Below are 19,084 nucleotides of genomic sequence, written 5' to 3'. Positions count from 1 at the left end.
CTTTTAGAACACACAGTTCCAGTATTGTATCAATGGACATGAAGTCTATGTTTTTGCTTCTATAGTTAGAGCTAATATGGCTCAATAAAAAAACCTCACTCAAGTTAAGGTCTTCGGCATTTCGTGCCAAGTTTGCACATGTGTTTTCACCAGCATTCACAGTTGAAAACATATTTAAAGCTTATTTTTTTGAGTCTAAAATTGACAGTTCCGCTGTGTTTGATTGTCTCGCTGTCTGTTTTGCGAAGGCCTGGTGACCCATCCAGGGTTGAGCAATGGTGGCCTCGAGGTTGAAGAAGCAAACTTGGGATCAAAAGTTCGCAGGTTCAAGTCACACAGTGGACAGGTCACCACTGTGGGTCCCTGAGCAAGACCTTTGACCCCTATCGCCCCCACCCCGGCGTGCCTTAACATGTGGCTGCCCACTGCATCCCAGAAACAGGATGGGTAAATGTGAAAAAAGGAATTTCACTGAGGGGATTAATAAAGTATAATAAGTTTAGTTGGCTAGTGTAATCTCTCATCAACCACAGCCAGGTGACTCGCTCAAGCCCTCCGTGGGAATAGGTAGAATAAAGCAATATAGAAGATGGATGGAAGCTAAATGCAGTGGGAGCACTGGGTGTCTTAATAGTATAAGAAAGTAAGACAATCCAGTGATTTTGTATTGTCTTTAAATGAAGTTATAATTGTTTACGGTCAACAGTACTCTAAATATCTATCACAGAGAGGCAGATACTCCCAGCCCCATTAAAATATTGTCCTATTAGTGCTCCAAGTGCTGAAATACCCCACAGGGTATCTTTAATGCAAAAAAATATAGATCTATAAAGAACAACAGAGTATGACATGGTTGTTAAATGCTGCTATCTACCTTACTATATGTTGTCAGTGTTATTTATCATCTGTAAACACACAGAATCCACCTCCATGTGTCCCAGACACCTCACTCCAGTGAACCCAGGGAGGAAAAGACTATAAAGTTCAATAGAAGCTGAGAGGAATGTCCTGGTCCTGCCACAACTTTCGGCATTGCAGCATTCACACACAGACGACGTGCACTGTATATTTTTTCGGACTGCACTCAGGCATACTCCGGCGCCCTGCGAGTCTGGCCTTTATCCGACACCCCGATCACGTCTCTTTTAGGCTGCCAGCGACTCGGGGAAGTTGGGGTGAGATGGAAATTCCACAGACGAGAGCGTCGAGAAAGCCTCCCCGGTGTTTGCAAAGGTATTATTTTGACCTCCATCCAACTGATTGGCATGTTGGGGGAAAAAAAAAAAAAATCTTTAAAAGAGAAGACAAGCCAGAAGCAGGAATTTTGCACAACGCTGTCATTAAACCGCGCAAACACACCGTTTCCAGTGGCGGCGTGCACCCGGTGATTGGACCCACCGGGCAGCGCTGGCTGGCCCAGGGGCTGCAAACGCAGGTGTTAAAAACTTGGCTCAGATTCCCGGCTGCAAGGAGTGCCTCAGTGTTTGCTTCCAGCTATATTTTTTTTCCCCCCCTTGCACATCTGTGTGGCGTATAAGAAAAATCTGTTAATTTGACCATCTTATGAGCTACTGATCACTCTCTCAACGTAGACTTGGTGTCTCAGGCTGAATGCATGCTCTGTAATCTCTTAAACAGTAATAGCCAAATAAACAGGAAGCGGTGGGAGAGAATGGTTTTGATTCTTCCCAATCCACCATCCTAAAATTACTTTTTTTTCCTGTGTCACTAAACACTTGTTTCCGCTCCTCGTAAACACCACACGCACACCCTTTCACTCGTTTCTCTGTGGGTAATGGGACCCCATTCAGACGACACAATGGATTTTGGCGAGAAGTTCAGGTTTACACATCGAGACACGTCTGCATGCAGCCTGTAGTTTCGGTCTAAGTTTATCCTGGAGGTTTTCAGTGCACCAACATTCTCTTTGAAATCCGATGCTGAAAACATGTCCTCTTCCAACATATGCCACAAAAAAAAAAAAAAGTGAGCACAAGCAGTGCACTTAACCTACAATTAAGAGTACTTAGTGACTTCACACATATCTAAGCTTGTTTGAACCAAATTCACTGATGAAATGGTCAGCCCCAAGGACACGGTCAAATCTGTTATTAACCCACTGATTAAAAAGTGTGAAGCACAGAGGGAAATTACCTGCAGCTGTTCAGAAGCATCAAACCTGCATTCAAATGCTTTACCCGCGAGTGTGTTTAGTCACACAAAGCGAGTTTAAATAGTTAGAAGAAAGAGTTAAACATAGCGTGGGTGCAGCAGGTTCAGGCAGAAGCTTTTTGCTTTGTCTATTGTTGTTCTTCCAGGCAGAGGCAACAACACATCACTGCCCAGAAACCATCAACACCTGACAAACCGAGCAGGAACGTGGGCAACGATTGTCCTGCGTGAGTGAAAGTGCGATGAGGTAGGAGGAAGGCGGGTGGGAAGGGGTGGGGAGCTGGGGAGGAGGGGGGGGGGGGGAGACGGTGCGGGGCAAGGGGGAGGGCTGGAAGAGGTCCTCCACCCCAGAAGGTTGGAGAGGGTCAGCACGGTGACTGATGCGTACCGGGAAGCAGGGGGTGGACCCACATACAGCACAATATTTAAGATGCTCACACAGAGGAGGGCTTCAACAGAGGGAAAAAGGACAGAGCCCTGCTGAGCTGCTGGTCAAAGGAGAGATCCGACTCCACTGGTCAACGCTGCACTTCTTCTTCTTTTTTTTATTTACAGAGAAAACCATCTCTGACTGCCTTCGAACCACAAGAAATTTTGTGAAGATCTTTTAAAAAAGAAAAAAAAAAAAAATGTCAAGAGTACACCTGAGCGTGGTGGTTCTGGGGGTCGTGCTGATGTTCTGTTCACAGACGTGGGCCCAGAATCCCAGGAAGAGACTGGCACCCCCGAAGCCCCCCAAAGCGCAGTGCTGCGACGAGGTGCGCTCCCTCAAAGTTCAAGTGGCCAACCTGACCAGCATCCTCGAGGAGCTGACCCGCAAGCAGGAGAGCGACTTGATGAACGTCGTCAGGCAAATAATGGAGCTGGACCAGCAGAACCGGCAGCAGGAAGCCCGGGTCACCGAGGCAGAGAGCAAGTACTCCGAGATCAACAACCGCGTGGAGATCATGCAGCTGCAGACCCTCCAGTCCGCCACGCAGACCTCATCAGGTGAGCGTCAGCACGTCACCACAAGCTAACGGAGCACAATAGGTTATTATATGCAGATGTAGTCGCTTTTAAGATGTGTTTATTTAACCGGAGAGAGTCTGAAAATAGGTCACATGTTGTAAATATTACCCATCAGTGAATATATTGCACTTTTTGACCTGGCTAATACTTTTTTCTTGCCTGGTGAGCAGCTGCTGTGAAAATGCCCACCCCTGCTGTTAACACCTGGGTCTTTAGATAAAGTCCATAACCTTTGAATTTGTCTGTTTTCACATCACGACTGAGCTATTTCATAGGGATCCATCAAAAGATCAAGGTTAATAAACCTACAGTCATAACTTCATCTGGAATCTCAAAACTTGAACAGTTTAGGGGCACAATTATACATTTGACTACTAAAATAATTTTACTTTTAAATGCTGCTCTTTCAGTTGTGTGAAAGAAAAAAGTAAATAGTATTACTTTGGAGTACCATCTGTTAAATTTGTCGGTCATCGCTGGCTCTGTCAAAGTGGTTAACCAGCCATCACGCTCATGATTTCAAAACCTGCACTGTGTGGGTCTTTTATGACACTGGGACAGATAACACACAGCCCCGTATTTTACTGAATTAGAACAGGAAGGCAAGGAGAGATTAGAAAGAGCGGAAGGTTTCCATATCTCATCAAGTGTCGAGGCTCATTGTTCCGTAGTGATCTCATGAACCCATTAATGGCCTCGCCATACTGTGAGGGTAGAAAAACCTGGAACACGTCGTCTCAATTGTCCCGTTTAGATCCCTTTTGCATTTGGTGGGAATTTAAAAAGGTCACTTTTTCATCTGTCAAATCACTCAAGAGACCAATAAAGCTGTATTTTATGGCTTGAGAATCGACATGTGGTTTTAACATTACTTAATGGCTTTCTTTTTATCTCCAGATGCCATATATGACTGTGCGTCACTCTACTCCAAGAACTACAAGATATCTGGCGAGTACAAACTGCCCAAAGACGAGTTTCTGGGCACACCTGAAATCAGCGTAAGTTGCTTATCTTTTCTTGTGTTGTTTTTGTTGGCACCTGCCTGTTGTTGCTATGAAATCCAATTGCAGACACACACAGAGTGACACTCTTTTTTGTTGCAGGTTTTCTGTGATATGGAGACAAATGGAGGTGGCTGGACTGTGATTCAAAGACGCAAGATCGGCCTGACCTCCTTCCAGCGAGACTGGAAGCAGTACAAGAATGGATTTGGATCCATCCGTGGAGACTTCTGGCTGGGCAATGACCACATCTTCCGCCTAACAAGGCAGCCCAGTGTGCTCAGGATCGAGCTGGAGGTGGGTGTTGGAACGCATGGCGCTCATGCGGGTTTGAGTCGGCACACTCAAGAGCAAGAAGACGTAAATCAGGCGTAAAACTATTCAGAGCCAGAAGTAAGAGAGCATAGAGACAGGCAGAACCGCTTTATAACTACCAGAAGTGAGGGTAAGAAAATGAATAATAAATCAAGCTAACGTCTCGAGGCGTTTAGAGCCACTGCTCAGAGCCAAAATTCCCAGTTTCTCGCACTCTCCCACTCTAAATCATGTTATATGTGTTTTCCAATGCAGGACTGGGAAGGACAGAGACGCTATGCTGAGTACGGCTTTTTCACTGTGAATAATGAGCTCAACAGCTACAAGCTCTTCCTCGCCAACTATAGTGGAAACGCTGGAGACTCCCTACGCTACCACAACAACACAAACTTCAGCACCATCAACAAGGACAATGACAAATGCGTGGATCACTGCGCTTCCCTGCGCAAAGGTACGACGCAAACCCAACAATCCGTTGCAGGAGATAATGGAGGGGAATAGTTCCCTCCTATTAAACATCAGCTCTAATTCTTTTCCCCTCATTTCCTCCCAGGTGGTTATTGGTACAACTGCTGCACCGACTCAAATCTGAATGGTGTGTTTTACCGCTACGGCGAGCACACAAAGAGCACAGATGGGATCACTTGGTACGGCTGGCACGGGCCCAACTACTCCCTGAAGAAAGTGGAGATGAAGGTCCGGCCCGTGGGTTTTCAACCATAAGTGCTTCAGCTGTGCGCCCCTGGATCAAGATCATACGCATGAATACAGACAGAGCTCACTAATACCTGTTCAACCAAAATTGTGGCTTTCCCCTCGACGGTGAAAGGAATGCAATTACTGTTCGTGATGGTCTGGTTAAGAACTTCAGTCAGATGAATGTGCTAATGTTGCTGCCGTGTTTGATTGTATATTGTAGTTAATGTTTGTGTATTTATCAGTAAGATATTTTATTTTTTAAAGGCTTGGATAGATGCTCTTTTACCACTGTCCCCTTCGGGTAACTGGACTTTTGATCCCTTCCCTCAGCCGTCCTGAAAGCACTAGGTCGTATGTTTAGTTAACAGAAGCAAGACTCTTCTCAGATCGGTTCAGCTATAAATCATTAAGGGCTGCGAGTAACTCATTAAAGAGGATATTTGTGAGTTGCTGGGATGGGTCGAACCATCCAAAAGTATTTCCTTTCAATTTTTTCTCTCCCCTTTTTGTAAAACCCGATCCCTTCATGTTGGAAATGTGTAATTTGTAAAATGTGTACAGCTCTGTAATTATGTTGTTTTATGTGATAGAAAATAAAAAAAATATTTTTTAAAGGAAGCTGTGTGCTTACTCATTTCCATCACTGCACAGCTGGCAGAGTTGCATGATGAAAAAGCTCGAACGACTCTGTAAACAAACGTAGCTCTGTTGCTCTTTCATGTACAATAACGGCTGCGGATTTGCCTCGAGCCGCTGACCTCTGGCGCTCGATTCGCCCCCTGACAACTTGACCAAAGGTCCCGAGGCACCTAAACCAAACGCATGAATGAGGACCACACACACACACTGCCTTCAAGATAAACTGCTAAGTTAAAGAACTCCATAAGCCATTAATCCAATAACAAGTATATTTTAGAGCATAAATACAGCAGCGGTTATTGGGCAGGCCATCTTCCTTTAGTTATCAAGTTGAACATGAATCTTATGGTTCTACCACTGTAGAAACAAAGAAGACCCCTGGACGGTGATGAATGACGGGTCTTTCTATTTTAGGAGTCAGAAGTATTTAGACTCGAACCTCCAACAACAACAACACGAGACCTTAAGCATTGGTGAGATGGTGCAAGGGCAACTACAAGGCAGTAACTACTGACTTTGTTTGGAATTTCCTCCATGGAGACAGAGTATTTGCCTCCTGTGCACCAAGTGGAATGTATAGTTATGCATAGTGTTGAAAAGAGTTCTCAAGAGTAGCAGTCATTTCCCCTCGCCTGATCTTTTCTGACCGTCAGTTCCCATCTCGACTTCAGTAACAATTATATTGTAAAAGAGCAAAATAAGTTCGGATTTTTTTTTATTTGATTCTGACCTTATTTTACCTACAAGGCCACAAAAATGATGACACCAAGGACTTTGAGGGATCATGAAACAATCCTGTAGTAAATACTCTTGAAAAATGATACATTCAACATAACAGTCGTTTTCAAACCTGCATTATACCTCATGATGTGTTTGTCATGATGTGTTTTACTTCAGGCCCCACATACGGTCCAATTCCATCTGGAATGGAACAGTCTGCTAAAACAGGACCATAATAACCTTTAAATTTAAGCTTTAAAGCGTTTCTTTGTTGTGGCTCAGAGTACACATGAAAATATTTTTGGCAAAAACCAAACAATTAGTAGAAGTAATTACTACAATCTCAACATGAAGCAATTTTTTTAATGATAATTTTTGGTTGAAAATACAGTGAAATGTCAAAAAAACACTGTTACATTATGCATGTTGTTATAAACTTCCCCTGACAGCATGGTTTTGGGGCTACACTAGTTTACTTGCAAATGATCTCAAGGTCTTGGTCATGCATTGTGTACGCTGCTGTTAAGAAATGTTTATTAAATTTTTTTGGAATCAATGTTTTCTTTGAAATGTTTTACAATTTACTTGGTGGTTTCTCGGGCCGGATTGGAGCCTCTTGGGGGCCGATTTTAGCCCAGGGGCCTCATGTTTGACACCCCTGATGTACGACCAGGGAAAATACACCTGACGCAGTCAAACCAAAGAGATCACATATTTCAGCGGGTGAAAACACCTCAGGACTACAAGAGCGGAGTTGCTGGTACACGTGTTCCTGCTGTTGCATCCGCCCTTTTCACTCATGGCATTATGATGCACAAAAGCTACACATTCCTGCTAACGTGAGACAGCTTGCGGCCTCTGTACATCTGAACATACTAAACTTTATTCAAAAAACTCCGTTTCCCAGCATTTCCATAGTGCCCAGCATCATCCCGGCTACACGGACATTATTAACACATGCTCCAGATGCAGCATTGCCTGTCTGCAGTCGCTGGAGGAATGAAAGTACCAAAGTTAAATGAACTTGCGTCACACATTTACGCACTATTTTCAGGCCTATCACGCAAATATGGCTGTTATCGCTCCATTCTAAACATTTTAGCAAAACTGGACAACATTTCCAAAACAGAACCATCAAAATGGATCGAAATTACTTTTGTGGAAGTCCTCTTAAATACCACAAAGCCAATTTTACCAATTAACAGCATTATTTCACTGGGAATAATGAGGAAAATGTGACCAGTTTCCCAGCTCATTCCAAAGCTATGAAGCCTGAAATACATCTGAACCACAAACAAATGTTTTCTTAATTCTTTAATCCTATCACACTTTAATTGGAAGGCTTACAACTTGTAAAATGTGTACTATTCAGATCGACTTACTCAGAATTTGAATTAAAGGTCGATGACAGACGCCAAAGGGACGAATTCACAACATTTTGCCTCAAAACATCAACTCATCATTCCCAAAAATAGCAGTGACGATGCTTTTCGTCATCACCAAACTTTGCATCAGATCATTTCTTTTTTTTTTTGTTTTTTATTCATAAGGCCACGACTTATGAAAACTGGGCTTTCATAGCGTTTTGGGTTGGGTTTTTTTGTTGCACACCAGTGTCTAGCTTTTTTTATGGGAAATCCTGGAGAGGTGAGAACCAGATGGGGATATTGAAAACACCACAGTGCCGGCTCCCATCATTCATCATCATCAAGGCTCCTGAGAAATTGAAAACAGGCCTCGGCGAAACACGAGTCCAGACACTCATAGATGAAAAGAAGGCAAGCGTCCAATTAGATGCCTGGAAAACAGATTTCTCCGTGCCATGCCAAAGGCACAGAAATAAAGAAGGATGAGAAAATAGGATGGAAAAGATGACAGGAGATATCAAAAGGATTTGGGGCAGGAGGATACACAGATGAATCATTTTTCTGTCAATTTATGAGATAAAAAGAACCTCTGGGAGGGTCGTGTAATGTTTGCTTTGAGAACTAAGTTGCAATGTAATAACTATTAATCACTGGTGACTAAGTTTAGTTGGTGAATCATTAAATACAGTCATTTATTTGCCGTGTTTATGTGAAGAAAAATGACTTCTTGTTTTCAGTCAGGTCCTGGTATAAACTTTTAACACTTCATAAAGTTGTTTCTCAATAAAAAAAAAAAAAGAAAAACAGCATTTTGGCGCCTCAGACTTTCACACCTCCTACCTGATAAGAGACTCCAGGATGAGCGGAGAGGGACCTTTCTGAAACTCCAGCTCTTTGTAATGGAGCGCCTTGGCGTAGGCGCGACATTTGGCGGCTCTCTCCCCGAGCAGCACGATGCCATTATCGTCTCTGAGGGGCAGAGGGCCCTGGAAGTGGAAACAAATTGTTGTAAATTCTTTCCTAAGCAAAGCGAGACTTGTGGGAACAGCTTTTTGTGACCTCGGATCTCCTCGCCCTGCAATTAGTAGGATTTTTGCAAATGCTCTATTGTAATTGTTTTGCCTCTCCTTGTTTTTTTTTTTTAACAGAAACACTTAAAATGTGTCTCAGAGCCAGGGGTCTCTCCTGAAAATGCTTATGACCCAACGTAACAGTATCGCCACTAAATTGCTCAACATGTGGTGTTCGAACAGTGGACGAGACAACTTTCCATTTTCAAATGTTTTCTCTGTTAATCTTTGTAACACCCGATGAACCAAAAATACAGCTGCGTGTGGCCCTTTTTTCTTTGCTTCGGACCAGTTTTTTAAAAGCCTTAACCGGCATCTTCAAGGATCTTTTTCTGCGCCATTTCAAGTTATTCCTTCTGGAGAGCATCGTGGCGTTAGTGGCTCTCGGAGTTAAAATGAACACTGAGTTATGCGCTCTCCTCAAATCTAGTTCACCGCTTTCGCATCTCTGCCAGACACAAATTCAAAACACTTGAGTGTTTTCATGCACACCTTTCTCTGAAAACACAGTGATGCCGGTGGAGTACGTGAACTTAATTGATCCGAGTGAAACGTCCGAACGGCCGCATTAAAACAGATAAGCTGTATGAATTGCTGCTGCAGCTCCTCTGCCAGCTGGAGACACATGTCGGTATGGCCAATTGTCAAACGTTATTCAGTGCGGCGTGTAAAGCAGATTCAAACCCCTTCACTGTTTCAACACTTTATATTATTGCAGATTACATTTTAAATGGATCAAATTTCCCACTTTTGCCAGCAGCTTGGACTCAGGCGAACATTTTGTGGATTTAAAATATAATGGAGAACACAATAAAGTGAAACGTGAAGGCCTTTCAGTACTATCTCCACGTAATATCAGGTGGAGTAGTTAAGTAAAAGCACTGGGTAACATTGAATCCCTGCAGGTTTATGAGGTAGAGGAAAAAGCTTATTCCGAGACTCTTGACTTGCTCGTTTTTTTTAACCAAAACCTCCTGCAGGAGCTCTCAGGAAACGCAGCCGACTGCTCACCTTGTCACTGTGCTCCATGAACTCGGCCAAGTTCAGCAGGGTCTGCGTGACCTCAGCGATGTCCTGAGAAGTGAGCGCCAATTCGATGCTGCGGATAAGCTCGTCCTGCTGGTCCTCGCTCAGCTCCGACCAACAAGACAGGAAAGCGGCGTTGAACAGGTCTCTGTGGGCGAAACACAGCACGTGGAACATCAGCAGAATTACACAAAGTACAAACTTCAAAAGATCTGCAGCTTGGTAAACATATTGTTTTTGATGTAATCAATTTTCTGAAACCACAATGTCCGTCTGGATCATTTTTGAATGGAACACTTGTGAGATTTGTCTGACGTGCGGCAAGTAGGTTGATGAAACGAGGCTCCATGAATTTTGATACTTAGCCATTCATTTGGTTGGTGAAGGAAGCGTGTCTGGAGCATGTAAAAACTGTATTTTCTCAGAAAAAGTTTTCCTGTTAAATTTGATAGCTTTCCATCCGCCCCACAATCAGGTGTGGTCATTTTAAAGCGTGAATGGCACTTCAATTTTAACATATTGTAGTAGCGTTCCATCAATCACAGATTTAAAATATGTTGTATAACTTGAAACTCAAGCTGAGATATTGGTGAAGCTGCCATGAAATAAAGAAAGGTTGTTGGGACATTTGATTGGATTTTGCACCAGAAAGTTGCTTTATGTTGAGATTGTTCTCATTTCTGGTAGCAATTGTTTAGTTCCGCACTACAATCAATGGGAAAAACTTTCAAGTTTAAATGTAAAAGTTATTCTGCTATTATTTTTCCAGCCCACTCAAGATGAAATTGGACTGTATGTGGCCCGTGAACTAAAACGTATTCGACACCAGTGGAATAGATCCCAGTGAAAGATGGGGATCAGAATGGAATGAAATGAAAACAGAGAGAGAGCGTGCTTGAGAAGTTGAATTGACAGCAGTGGCGTACCTGGCGAGAGGAATGTAGGTTTGAGCCAGTGACCAGCACGACCTCAGGGCCGGGGAGGAAGACTCTTTCAGCAGGACGACACTCAAGCGTCTCAGCCACTCCAGCCAGTCATCTTTGGACACCTTCCTGGCAGCACCCCAAGCCTGTATAGTGACAGATCAATCATAGTTTTACAAGCCACTGGGAAATATGTGGGAGTAACGCTTTCTCCAGACATGTGCAGGACAGGTAATGCGAGTTAAGTGACCTCGCCGAGATGCAGACATTTAGCACTGTCGAAAAAGTTCCACTTGTTTACAGTCTTAATGATCATCATGAGAGAGACTCCTTTGGATACTCACACTGTCTAACCATCAAACTATTCAGTGACCCTCCAGAGGAAAGCATCTGCTTTCACTGGATCCCTGTGCTCATTTGTTGAGGTTTCACCAATTATCGCGCTTTGTTGACTCATTAGTCATCACCATATCTAAACTATGAACTCATCCTGTTTACTCTACACAGCCACAACAACAACAGTGATGTAAACACTGGACACTTGAGGGTTTGGTATGCCCCACCACAGGAATACGAAGCATTACCTGATTCTAAAGAGAATGAAAAGTGCCGACCTTCTGAAGAGCAGTGGTGCTGACGTGAAGCTTCTTCATTGGCCCCGCCTCCACTGGCCCACTGACCAAAGTATCGCCTTGGTTACTGCGGAGGTGGCGATGCTGGAAGATTAGAGGGTCCTCTTCCTCTTCTGCCAGAGTGTAACCCTGTCGTGGCCACAGACACACATGAGGGCCACACACAAACAGGCCACACACACATTCGCTGGTTGAAATGAAAGAATACATTTCCTTCCAGAGGAATCGGCTGATAAACACAGAGGTTATGTAATGTTCACCTGAGCATGTGCAGAAAAGTTTAAACATTTGGGAAAGTTACAAATTTAGAGAATGTGTACATACTCAGGAGGCTGGGTAGAATTTGGTCACTTAAGGTCAATCCAGACGTACCTTCACAATGCGACATATCAGAATGTCATAGCGCTGGTGGTTGATCCTGTGCTTCAGCATCACTTTATTCACCATGGGCACGAAGATCTGGTACTGAAAATGAGAGGGCAGCAGACAAGAGTAAATAAAAGGCTGTGTGTGTGCATGCACGCTTTACGTGGTTTAGTCCTGCTACCTCTTTCCCTTCACCATAAAGTAAATAGCCTGGTATCCTGTGCTTGTATCTGCCCTCCACAAGTCCCACATCAAAAGCTTCCTCTACATGTTTCTTTGCCAGACATGGATGCATGCGGGCGGGTGGTGGTGCTGAGGGGAGACCTGAAAACCATACAGGAGCAGGGGGGGTATAGGAGGGGAACGCTTCGGGGAGAGGCAGGGGTAACTTGTGACCTCATCCGCTCTCATAAACACCACCCCCTGTCGCCAAGTGCTCAATGACATCAGCAGTCTGGCAGGAAGTCGTAAAAAATTGGTGGTGGTGGTGGTGGGGTTTTAGGGGTTAAACAAAACACAGTTCATGTGCGTCCAGCAGCAGGGAGGCTTGAAGCCGTGTACTGAATAAAGGCTGAGGGGCAGCTGCGACTACCTTTTTGCCCAGCTGGAAGACCAGCGAGGACAAGGTGTCCATGGAGGTGGAGCGCAGCTCAGGCGTGCTGTCAAGTGTCCGAACGATCGGGTGGATAATGCGTGAAGCGTAGTCTGTGAAGTCCAGAGACTCTGTCAGCCGGTCAAGTGTTTCCAAGGCAACCCTGGGCCATAGAGGAAAAACAGAAAAACGCTCAGGTTCACTGAAATCTTTGTAGGACGCGCGCGCGCACGCACACACACACACACACACACACACACACACACACACACACACACACACACACACACACACACACACACACACACACACACACACACACACACACACACACACACACACACACACACACACACACACACACACACACACACACACACACACACACACACACACACACAGATGTAGCACTGCTCCAAGAGACTCTGCAAAACAGCCAGGGAGACGTGTGAAGAGGTTGAAGTATTTGCCAGTTAGATTCCTTAATAGAAAAAAAATTCTCATAAAACTTTTTGTGCTGCAAAGAAAAGAGAAAAAGAAACCTGTAAATGCCTGTTTTTTTTTCCTCCTTTCATATAAGAGAGCTGGTCTAATTCTGTTTGGGTTTTTTTCCATTTCTACAAGTGTAAAAACAATTAAACAAGGACTGGCAATAAATTAACAAATTCCACAGAGTGAGAATCATTTTCTCAAAATGTGCACAGCCGTGTGTGATACTGACTTGCGGGCCTGCAGCGGGACATCAGACGCATCGAACAGCTTGACAATGGGAGGCAGCAGCAAGTGCAGGTAGTCGTCCAGGTTGGCACCAAACAGCTGGATGGCATTGAGCAGCTGTACAGCAGAAAGCACACTTCTGAATCCCACGGAAACGGATGATGGGAGGCTTTCTGCTTGGCCAGCATTCATATACATTGAGGGCAATGCAGTACAACCTGCATGTTCCATGAGTGCAATATATTTCTGCACTTTATGACCACGGAACAAGAAAACTGAGCACAAAGTGTCAACTGTAATAGGGATCCGCTTCCTGTTATAAAGAAAAACATTGGTCTCACTATCCTTTAGCACCAGTTTTAAGATGACGCAAGACAAAAGTAGCCCTCTGCTGTATATTTTGAAAAAGAAAATAGGACAGCTATGCATTTTGATGTATACTTAAAAAGGTCCCACATGTATGTTTTAAGGTGTTTTATTTAAAGTCTTGACATCAATATGAATAACAAATTGAAGTTTTATGAATTACAGGGTATCGGGATAGTTTTTACATTTCCTCTTTGAGGTTTCTTTCTGGAGATCTGACAAAATCAGGCCGTTTTATGTCCATTTTTGTTACGAGCATATTGAGGATAATGAACCGTTCTTCAGATTGACTGTCTCATTTCTAAATATATGTCTGTTCAGGCTAAACCCAGTTTTTCTTTTGGTCTGGTAGCGTGAGCCCTCAAGATTAATTTGGCAACAACTCAGTCACACGACTAACCTCAAGTGTCTTTTAGAGCTCAGTGATCAGTGAAAAACTCTTAAGATCTAACATCTATGGGGTGCAACATCAAACAAAGTAGAAAATCTGGAGAGCTCTGTGTGCAAAGTCTAAAAGTTGTACTTGGTGAACTTCATGAACTCAGTCAGCAATGGGCTAAGCTCAGGTTTGACTCTGTAATAAAAACCACTGGAACACTTCCAGAACGCGTCTGTGAACAGAGTTCATCATGCTAATTACAAATCTAATGTGGATCTGTGCAATACAAATGAAGTCCTAATTAAACACAATTCGAAAACAGCTGTTTCCTTGAGAGAATAGCTCATTTAAAATTCCAACATCTGTGGTTAGATAAATCAACACTGAAAATGTTTTGAGAAACCACAAGCTTTGTTCTTGGCTTGTTCTCGACCCCGAGTGTAAAAACCTGCGTCTTTAACGGTATTGCCTTTAAAGCATTTCTAACTGAACACTGATACTTAATCCACTAATCAATGGAATCACAATGCGAACAAACCATCAGAAAAGTTGCAAGTGGCATTTAATGGTACAGCACAAAAATCAGCCAGCCGTCTGGATTTACAGTTAATTTCTCATAAATGTATCACCGAGTTGGCATGAAGTGCTATCAACCATCCACAGCACATCTTGAATGAGAAATGTTTTTGTTTTTTTGTTTATTTTCTCCATTACCTGAAGGGCCGTTTTCATTGAAAGCTTTCAGTAATTTGGTCCTGCAGTAAACACAATGTCGTGTGGAGCATGTGTTGTGCAGAGTGGCTGGATACACGGTGGTCTGAAAAGATGACGTATGTTGCAGGCAACAAACGCACCCCCCTCACGGCGCTCCTGGTTTTTTCCCCTGTGCCTCTGAAGGCGCACACGGCGAGACAGCCGGAAACTGAGGTGGAGGTGTGGAGGTTCACTCGGCAGAAAAGCCTCTAAAAGTGATTGTAGAATGTTTTTCTTGTCCTCTCCTTTGGACCAGAGGGTAACACGATTCCCCCCCAGTTTCATGACCCCCGTCCTGCACTAAAGATTAGCCTCCAGACTCAGACCTTGCTTATATTCTATCCAGATTTTTGAGCTGCTGGATTATCTAAGGCTGCAGACTCTGAGACAAAACAGCACAGGAGGAGAGAAGTCTCGATGACTGCGCTCCGTACGATTCTGACTTTGTGGCCGGGGCTTTAACCATGATTTAAAGTTTGAGGGTAAACCCTGACAACTGCTGGCAGCAGCTGCTGAAACATTAGAGTGTGTTAGTTACAGGTCTATGTCGTCTTTGAATGGCTTTGTTACACGTGAACGCCTTAAGCCGGGATGGTTTTGATGGATTATCGATGCAGACCGCAAACCCGACGCACCACCTCAATAAGTCACCTGTGAGCTGAGCTCTCGTAGCCTCCGTGACTGTGTGGAGTGACGGAAACACTCCTTAAACATAAACTCCTCGCAGAAGTTGAGTTTCAGACTCAGATTGGGCACGTGACCTTTTAAAACTCGTTTTCTCATCCAGATTTATGACGTATTATGTGTCGCTCACAGTCAGGGCGGTTCTCGGATATCAAAGTCTGACCTCAACAAAACACATCCGTTATGTAAAGCATTATTTGGGCTCAGTTTTACAACCGTGATGAATTGTAGGCCATAAACTAAAAAAATTTCTCTATCGCAATGCCAATAGATTTTTCATGTGTGGGCAAACAGTAAATATTTCTCTGTTATTAATCAATATTTTATTTAAGACTCGGCATATGCTGATGACACCTAATAGTTTATCGAAATGTCTGTATGTTTTATGTAAACTATATGTTACAGGTCTGCATGGTGAATTATGATGCCGAGACTGAAATTCTAAATGTCCTGTCATGGTGGGTCCATAAACAAGAGAAACAATGAAACTGCACAAAACATAAACGTCTAACCTTACTCAGGGACTGCTACATTTCAAGACGGATTACCACAAGAAAGCGCTCAACTGAGGAAGCAGCCCCTAGAGGGGTGGTTGTGGGATTGCTCCATCTGCTGCAAAATGTTATTTTTGCTTTTTGCAAAATACGACAGAGAGCACAGAAGCTGGGAATTACCTAAAACACGTTCACCGGCATGTGACTGACTTTATGTGAGGTTGTTGTGATGCTCGAGTCGCTTGCAGTCTCTCTGAGCAACATTTGGCCCTGCGTGTTCCTCAGGCTCCCACTATCTCTGTCAAAAACTACATTTTTGTCACAATTGGACTTGGACTTTCTTTATTGTCATTGCAGTACATCACACAGTGAGGAACTGGCAACGAAATGTCGTTGCTTAGCAACCGGTAAAAAAAGGCATTAAAAAAAACGTATTTAAATATATTTTAAAAAAGTAGTGCAAACAGTCAAACAGTTCAAATAAGGTGCATATGAACGATAACTAAAAGAGCAGGATGAGAAATGGGATAGATTAAAATTGAATAATTGCACAGTGTGATATATATACTGTTGAGTGCCCCAGGACAACAATGCACAGACGGCTCGTCCTACGGCTCTGTGGTGGTGCAGTGGTTAGCATACTTGCATCATGATTAAAAGAAAATTAAAATCTGTGTGGGGTGTGCATGTTCTCCCTGTGGGTGGGGTGACAGATGCAATGATGGATGACTGAAGTGGAGCTGGACAAACAAATGGACACATGGAGCAGTGATGGAGGGATTGATGGACGGACAAAACCGGGAGGCATTATTGGACAGATGAAGTGGGGATTGTTAAGTGGACGACTAAAGCACTAATGAATGACTGGACAGATGGACAAATAAAGTGGAGAAGGAAGAATGAATAAAGCAGCGACTTGTTATGTGAAAGACGACATAGCAAAGGAAAAATGGATGAGCATGGTGAAGGTGGACGAATGACAGAAAAGGAAAAAATGAACAGACAGAACTGAAATGGCAGGATTAATCTGGGGGATAAATCAATAGCTGGATAAAGCCGGGATGGACAAATAAACAGATAAACCCCGAGATGAATATTTAAAGTGGGGATGGATGAATGATGGATAAGCGGATGGATGAATAGGTAGATCACGTGAGGGTGGATTAATGGATGGTATACATCGAGTGCTTTTTTGACAGCTCTTATATGCTTCACGTCTGATCTTGGAAAACACTGCTGTTTAACTTTTGCTTATGATTCAAGCTGGCAGGAGATCTCCGTAAATCTTTTCTCAGCATTCTGCTGAAAAATTTATCCACTTTTTTACTGCAATTTGGCATTTATTAGATTACCTCGTTAATCATCAATAATGAGGGCGATCTTTTAAAAATGTTCAAACCCAACCTAAAAAGAACTAATAAAACCTCTGAAATAGTGAAGTAAGACGCATGACAGCCTGTACTTCTTTATGAATGCTTTTTATATTTTCTTTTTTTCCTTTTTACAATCCCACAATCAAATGTATTCAGGCAAGACTGAATATTTTGCTCTCCGCGTCAATTATAAACCGAAGGCTAAAATTATCGTTAGAACTGAAGCCGGTGGTTACATTATATAAAAAGACAACACAAAGAACGCAGTGAGCACATCATTAGTGAGTACACAAGCCGAGGCCTGTGTGCTAATGATGCTTTCTGTGCACGGGGCCACAGCAGGCACTTTGCTCTGCTTTTATTACAAGTGTTTTCAAATGACTCAATTTCATTTTTATTTCAGCCGTTGCGCTGCATTCTGCCGAGCGAGCAGTTGTGGCACCGTTAAAACTGCTCCCGAGCAATATCTTTTATTTGTTGAGCCTCGGCTGAGGGTCTTAAAAAGCACTTCTTTTATTTTTTGTGTGTTTTTTTAACATCGTGACCACAATTTCAATTCCAGCCACGTCGAGTTCATCCCTGCAACCTCCTGCTTTGTTGTCCCCTCCGCCATTTCAATTCTTCCCAGTTCACATTGTCTATTTGCGCTCGCACTTCTTCACCGGTGATTTATTCAGTGAGTTTTCCTGTTGAATTTGAACTCGCATTACAGCAATGTGATCTCATCTGAACCCGTGACAAGTCAAACTTCCACATGCCACAGCTGATTTCTGATTGGCCATCAGAAATCGCTCTTGCAGTGAAGCATGTGACTAATACTTTCGTTCTTTTCGATAAATACAGCCGTGGGCTGACGGGTTCGGAAAGTTGACTCACCTTGATGGTGACGCTGCGCCCCGTGCTGTTGTCGTGCATGAAGACGCGCAGCATGTGTGGGATGAGCTGTGGAAGGTAGAGCTTGAACTCTCCACCGAGCGCCACCACGATCTGCTCGATCAGAAGGATGATGGTGTTCTGCATGGGGTTGTTTGGTGTCCAGTACTCCTACGGCACATATAACACATCGCCATTAGTTAGAACGGGTTTGCGAACAAGCACGCAGGCTTCTGCTGCAATAAAACTCAAACATCACATGTTGAGAAAAGCATTAGGTGAAGAGAAAACTCACTGCTGACCGAGATCAGTCTCAAGTACACTGCAAGATCCCTTTAATAGAGATGAAGTGTCGTAAGTTTTGACAAATTAACTGAGAAAACCATCAACACGTGATAAAAGTGAGACACGCTCGGCCTCAGAAGAGAAATAACTTCTTATCGACGTGTTGTGCAACTGCCCAGCAGCCCATCAGACATCAAATATTTTTGACCCCCTTTTATAAAATAATCCTTTCCAAAAAGGTTTTCTCACATGTATAACCTGCTTTATAGCTGCCCCGCAACACCTCGATGGTAATCACAGATGGCTAAGCCATCCTATAACCCTCCATTTCTTCTTTATGAGCCATCCCCTGGTGGATTTCTCTCTATGCTTTGGATCTGTGTCCTGCTGAAGGATCCACCTCTGTTTCAACTTCCACTTTTAGGACAGATGTCCTCGTTTTACCTTCAGGCTTGCTTTGATAAGATGCAGGAATCAATCTGAATCAGTGCCTGCAAGGTGAAGCAAACACTGTCCACAGCTCGGTTCAGGGTTTGTCTGTGTACAAGAAATCATTGGTTTGGATCAAAAATGTCTCCTGCGACATCAACAACACATCTGTTGTTTTCAACAATGTTTTCAAAGGCC

The 19,084-nt window shown here is 43.5% G+C and overlaps 2 protein-coding genes across 2 annotated transcripts in view; one reads left to right on the top strand and one right to left on the bottom strand.

The window, feature by feature from the left end:
• Positions 1-19,084, bottom strand: part of mtor (mechanistic target of rapamycin kinase) — a 95,101-nt gene that overhangs the window by 55,347 nt on the left and 20,670 nt on the right. The window contains exons 21-28 of the mRNA XM_080496505.1: positions 18,176-18,343; positions 13,255-13,367; positions 12,534-12,696; positions 11,948-12,040; positions 11,558-11,704; positions 10,947-11,089; positions 10,006-10,168; positions 8,765-8,910 (exon numbers count right to left, since the gene is read on the bottom strand). Coding sequence (XP_080352631.1) covers positions 8,765-8,910; positions 10,006-10,168; positions 10,947-11,089; positions 11,558-11,704; positions 11,948-12,040; positions 12,534-12,696; positions 13,255-13,367; positions 18,176-18,343 — 1,136 coding nt within the window. The remainder of the gene's footprint in view (positions 1-8,764; positions 8,911-10,005; positions 10,169-10,946; positions 11,090-11,557; positions 11,705-11,947; positions 12,041-12,533; positions 12,697-13,254; positions 13,368-18,175; positions 18,344-19,084) is intronic.
• angptl7 (angiopoietin-like 7) lies at positions 2,615-5,816 on the top strand. The gene is made up of 5 exons (XM_080497218.1): positions 2,615-3,162; positions 4,081-4,181; positions 4,287-4,481; positions 4,755-4,950; positions 5,053-5,816. Exons 1-5 carry the CDS (start codon positions 2,802-2,804, stop codon positions 5,220-5,222), a joined length of 1,023 nt encoding a protein of 340 aa, XP_080353344.1. The 5' UTR covers positions 2,615-2,801; the 3' UTR covers positions 5,223-5,816.

The sequence above is a fragment of the Blennius ocellaris genome (assembly GCF_963422515.1).
Source record: "Blennius ocellaris genome assembly, chromosome: 5".
In the NCBI taxonomy this organism is placed as follows: Eukaryota; Metazoa; Chordata; class Actinopteri; order Blenniiformes; family Blenniidae; genus Blennius; species Blennius ocellaris.
This window is presented reverse-complemented; position numbering and strand designations above follow the sequence as displayed.